This window comes from Nothobranchius furzeri, chromosome 9 (assembly GCF_043380555.1).
Source record: "Nothobranchius furzeri strain GRZ-AD chromosome 9, NfurGRZ-RIMD1, whole genome shotgun sequence".
Lineage (NCBI taxonomy): Eukaryota > Metazoa > Chordata > Actinopteri > Cyprinodontiformes > Nothobranchiidae > Nothobranchius > Nothobranchius furzeri.
Genome location: NC_091749.1, coordinates 35,973,757 through 35,979,756, shown reverse-complemented (window position 1 = coordinate 35,979,756; position 6,000 = coordinate 35,973,757). Strand labels below are relative to the sequence as shown.

Sequence of the window (6,000 nt, the reverse complement as noted above, 5' to 3'; positions counted from 1 at the left end):
CCTTTCCGAAGGTCCTAGACCAATGGGATGAAGATAAAACCACTGCAAAAAATCTGAAAAAATTTTAGCTCACTTTAGGTCTTAAATATGACCTACACAACATTTTTTACAGCACCCTGACACTGTTGTGGTTAGTATGGACTTTCTGTTTTGTGGTTTTTAAGGACCAAAATAGAACATTACAAGGACTTTAAAGGGACAATTATGTCACATGTACCGCCCATCTAATTACCATAAACACACAACTGGTTTATGAGAACAAAATAAACATTAAGGGGACTTTAAAGGGACAACTGCATCTCATTTCAAGCCCTTTAAATGGGGATAATTAATCAATCTGACAAACAGAAATCACTGATGACTGTTTATTCATCAGGTAAAAATAGAACATGGTTTAAACCAAATAACAATAATTGAAACAATAATTGCCCTGCCGTATGTCTTAGAAAAAAAAGTAAAGTGCACTCTTTAGAGCATCAGTGTTTACAATCTTTGTAGTGAGCTAATGAAATCTTGTACCACTGAAGAAAGTACAAATGTTGCATTCAGTTTTAACAATCATGAACAAAAAATAAATAAAAAAAATAGGCTAAACAATCTTAGGGAAAAAAATAATGTACACTCTTTGGAGCACCAGGTTTTAGAATCTTTGCATTGAACTAATGAAATTAAATGCTAGCTTAATATTTGTGAACATAATATACCAGCAAGAACCATCTCAATGCAAAAAAAAAAAAAAAAAAAAAAAAAACTTCTGTGACTGATTTATTTTTGCTTCAGGGCTTGCCTCTTGGCAGCTATGCCACGGTTTCTCACAAAGTCCCTTATATTTTGCACAGTTCTGTTGGCTAACACAGGGCCCTCAACCAACTTACAATGGCTGCATTCAGTTTTAGAGGCCAGTTTTCCTTTACTTATGTGATTTTTGAAATGTCGCATTACAGCAACAACTTCAGCAGTAGACCAGGGTTTCTTTGGTCCTCTTCTGAGTTCTTGGTTAGAAGATTTTTCTGCAAAACAAAGGTAAAAGGCATTATTGTCATACAATAAGTAATATACTGCCATTACAAACTACCACAGATTTAGACAAAGACAAACTGATGTCTCTGGCAAAATCACTGTAAATAGAGATAAAAGATATAATATATACAAATGTGCGTTAGGGGATACTCCAAAATAAAGTTTAGGGAGGTTTTGCTCAGACTCGTGAAAAGCCAGTTGCAGTAGCCTAATAGGAGATGAAGGTGTGGATAACAATCTCAAGTTCTCCGCTCACATGATTCCAAGATGGAAGCCCCATCTGCATGACAGAAAATAAATTAAATGGACACAGAGGTGGGAAAGGAGGAAATGCTTCTACTTTTTTTGTTGATGAAGTTTCATTGCCGCTGTCATTTCAAGGTTAGGAAAATATGAGTATGGTGCCTGGAAAGAAGGGCCAGGCAAGGAGTTTATACCATTCAACTTTTAAGAGATGCGCCTTGCAATCCCAGAATGCTTCTGACAGTACCGCCGCCTGGATCCTAAATCCTTCAAGAAGGTAGTAGATATGGTGGGGCCATCAATCCAAAAGGTACCGTTTTGTTTATCTTTCTGACATACAGACAGGGAGCTGCATCTGAATACATCTTTTAATCATGTGAGCAGAGAACACGCTTTGATTGGCCACCAGAATATTTCAATTCAGGCGGCATTTCACGTTGTGTGCACAAGGTGAGTTTCTACTCCCTGTGAAGCGAAAATTATCAAACCGGTTTGATTTTCACCTCAGACAAAAAAACTCAAGAGGAAATTAGGCACACACAGCGAGGTATCTGCTAAGCAAACAGTCATTCGACGCCATTTGCTCAGCATTTTGCCCTTGTGTGCAGCAGGTTTAAGGAAAAACGCGTAATTTGGGAAAGCTATGACACACACACACACAGACATGAGCTAAAAAATGATCCCAATATTTCAACAATAAATCCTCCTGGGACTGGTAGAATTTCCATGCTATCCTGGATTGCAAAGAACGGGTCAAACTAATGAGTTACTCCAGCATCAGGAAGATTAATTCTGTTAAGCTATCGGTTAAATATTTTCCAGAGTTAAAAACATAAACATGCAGCGGTAAAACTAGCAGCAAATTAGTTTATTATCTGTCGATTATTGAATTATATTGAGACAGTATCATGGAGCCAAGACCAGCTGAGAGCTTTTCAGCTTAGAGCACCCAATGGAGCACATAAATGAAATGTTTAACAAAAATAAGCAAACTGCACCGAGTTTGGTTCTGAAGACAAACAGACTCATCCCCGGTGTCCAAACCGGGTCACTGATCTTCTGGGTCAAATGTTTCAAAACATGTCTGCACCTCCGGTAGTGATATCCAGCTAGTAGGGTTGGGAGTTCGGTTGAACTTCTCCGGTAATCTAATATCCGTTCTTTTTGCCATATCACAGAGAAATAAATCCGATTGACCAGCAGAGGCTTCTAAAGCTACATCTGACTGATGACACATTGTCCTCTGCTATAACACTAACACAGAAACACCAGACCTGGGGGTTGTTTTCAATAGCCGTTTTTGCAGACCTCCTTGAACATCACCAGTTGCCCCGGGCTTAGACGTTGCTTAGAAACTAGTTTCTGTTGTTGCCACGCTAGTCAAAAACATCAGATTTTAATTCCAGCTGTGAAAATCCAAAAACATTTTTCACCTGAGATTTTAATACTTATTTACACATGCCATTCAAAGGAATTTTGGTTCTGGCCAGTATCTTTAGCTTGGCAATCTTAGCTTGAGAATTCAAGGATGCAGTCAAAAGATGTCTTGAGAAGCTGGACCGCGGGTAAGTTTGACCTGACTTCATATTGCTTTCTCAATTAGTTCCGGGAATCAATTGTTCTATGAAAATGACACACAAACACAGCTGATACAGTCCTATAACATTATAATTGAAGACCTATTGTCCTTCAAGGCCGCTACAAGACTGATTTTGTTAAACAACTTGGGATTTCCTTTGTCCTAGGACACCAGGTTGGAAAAAATAGGTAACCCTCACATCTCTGTCTGCAGAGTTCTAGGAGATCACAAGATTCTTTAGATGTAGCAGATTGTCGCTGAGACTAGTTTTCTTCCACAGGCGCAAAATGTTTCTGCATTGGCACTTCAGGCTGTTATTAAACCAGGAATTAGGGTTTACTGCAGGAACTGATCTGGTTCTGATAGGAGAGAATGTGGTCCAGAATGGAGAGGCAGTGCTTGTTGAAGTGAGTAGTTAAAGAATCTGGGTCATTATCAAATGAACAAGAAAGCGGCAGGTAATTAGCTAGCTGTGCCCTTAAAAATTGAGACAATGTCAGCATTTAGACCCAGGGTAAAAACAAATGGTAAATGGCCTGTATTTAATATAGCGTCTTCTAGTCCTGGAACCCCCCAAGGCGCTATACAACACAATCAGTCATCCCCCCATTCACACACAAATTCACACACTGGTGGGGATGAGTTACGACGTAGCCACAGCTGCCCTGGGGCGCACTAACGGAGGTGAGGCTGCCGTGCACTGGCACCATCGGTCCATCCAACCACCACCAGCAGGCAAGGGAAGGTCAAGTGTCTTGCCCAAGGACACAATGACAGCAACAAACTGAGCAAGCCTCGAACATGCAATCTTCTGATTACAGGGCAAGCACTTAACTCCTGTGCCACCGTCACCCCAAAAACCAAGGTCTGGACAGTGCCCCTTGGTGTGTGTGTGTGTGTGTGTGTGTGTGTGTGTGTGTGTGAAGCCAGAAACATGCTAGTGAGTCCATGATGCTGGAAAAGCTCCTGGCAAGGTTGTCTGAGGCATCATTAATGTGAATGTTATAATCACCAAGAACCACCAGTCTGGACAGCTTTACAATAGAGGATAGGAAGTCACTAAACTCCTGAAAGAACTGTTTGAACTAGATGGACCATAAACTACAGCACAGTAAAACATGTCATGCCCGATTTTAATTAGCTGCAGTTCAAAGCAAGAAAAGGGGCCTGAGGTTGTGGAGATACAAGAAGAATTATCTCTAAAAACAATAGCTAGGCCTCCACCTTGACCAGAACCACACAGCTGGCCAAGGAAGGAATAAGCACACGGGCAGGGTTCAATCAGAGCCAGAATAATCAAATGTTTGCTGCTAAACCTTAGTCTAATCAGAAAATCCAGGTTTATAGAGAGAATCTGATCTTTAACCAGGAAGGACTTATTGTTAATGGAGCAGGTATTTAATAAAGTCATGCTGATGTGGAGAAATCAGCATCTACAGATACAGCTGATGTTGAGTGGATGCAAGTTAGAGTTAGATCTACGGTGTTTGTAATATCCACTCCTGTAGGGAACAGGAAGAGAAACCACTGAAGAATTAAGGTAAACAGCCTCTGTCAGTGCGCCCTAGGGCAGGTGTGGCTACATCGTAGCTCATCCCCACCAGTGTGTGAATGTGTGTGTGAATGGGGGATGACTGATTGTGTTGCGAAGCACCTTGGTGGGTTGCAGAACTCCAAGAGGCACTAGACAAATACAGGCCATTTACCACAGACCTTAGAAAACATGGATGGACAAACTGCCACCTTGTTGCCTGGCGGGAATGAGTAAGTGGTGCTCAGGTCAACAAACAGAGAAGAGGAAGCTAGAAGATCAGGCAATTTTTTTCTAGGCAACCCACGCTTAAAAAGTCTCATTCTCACATGGATTCCTGCTCGTTTACCCCATTTCCTCCAACATTTCCCCTGGATCAGGCAAACATCTCTGGAAACACTTGGGTTAAAATGAGTGTTTGGCTCAGGGCCAGCAGAGTGCATGTAAGCATAATGGAAGATAGATCCTCTGTGCGTCTTGGGTAATCACAGACGAACGCAAGGATAAAGAGAGTCTGGAGATGATATGACATGGTAGTCGGGACACTACTGAAGAGGATTGCACAGACAGGGTTAGTAGAGAAAAGTTTGAAAATGTGGCTGGTAACTGGCTACTCCAAGCACAGGTGCCATCTCGTTACCGGTCAGGGCACTGATCGGCTATAGCGGGATTGCAGAGTGTAGCCTGTAGGTAATGAGTGAAAAGAGAATTTTGGCAACCCACTGAATTTCACTGTGTAGACCATGGAAAGATCATTTAGTGGTAGAATCAGACATCCAATATGGTCTTCTCCTCTGCTTCTTGAAGTGTGCAGATGTTATTTCTTCTCCACCGCTACTCATCTTTTCAAGGCTCTTTGTCGTGTCTGACTGCCATAGCACTTCTTTGCATTTCTAATGAAAACTTCAGATTTTTATAAAGCTATTGATCTGGTGAGCTGGTCTATGAATGAAATTGCTTAAAAAAATTCCACGTTAAGAGCTTTCTTGTGTCTGGATGAAACGCACACGTTGTTGACACATGTTGACAGCATCCCTAATCTCTAAGCAAGTTCAGGAGTTGCTGCTAAGACAGGCAGCGGCAACCCTACTGCCACAGCCTACTCTGACTCAATATTCCTCCAGATGTTTCCAGCATATGTTCATATATCCTTTGAGGAGATTCTGGTATACCATCATTATAAGTCACTTTGGACAAAAGCATCTGCTAAATACATAAAAATAAACAATACATTTAGGCCTGCCAGGTATGACTGGCATTCTCCCCCAACATCGAACCCAATTCACCACCAGCTATTGGTAAATTGACAGCTCTGCCCCTCTCTTCATGCGAGTGTTTAAGACATGAGACCGCAGATCAAGTGAGTCCACAAATAATTGAAAGGTACCACCGCCTGGAGGTAACTGAACTGCGACCTACGGTTTACTAGTGCCAAGAGCATATATGTAGACTTTTATGCCTGACCATGGTGTTCATCATGAAAGCCAATGATGGCACCGCTCAGATTTAGATCAGGGCGGCCATTCCTCCTAACCATACTTTACAGGTCTCACTGTTGTTGCCCACATGAGCATTGAAGTCCCCCTGGTTGAGGGAGTCACAGGAGGGAGTGCTCAAAGTCAAGGGA

General features: G+C 41.8%; 1 protein-coding gene across 1 annotated transcript in view; it reads right to left on the bottom strand.

The window, feature by feature from the left end:
- Positions 1-629: 629 nt before the first annotated feature.
- LOC129164784 (uncharacterized) overlaps positions 630-6,000 on the bottom strand; it is a 34,334-nt gene continuing 28,963 nt past the window's right edge. The window contains exon 20 of the mRNA XM_070554822.1: positions 630-1,010. Coding sequence (XP_070410923.1) covers positions 766-1,010 — 245 coding nt within the window. The 3' untranslated portion in view covers positions 630-765. The remainder of the gene's footprint in view (positions 1,011-6,000) is intronic.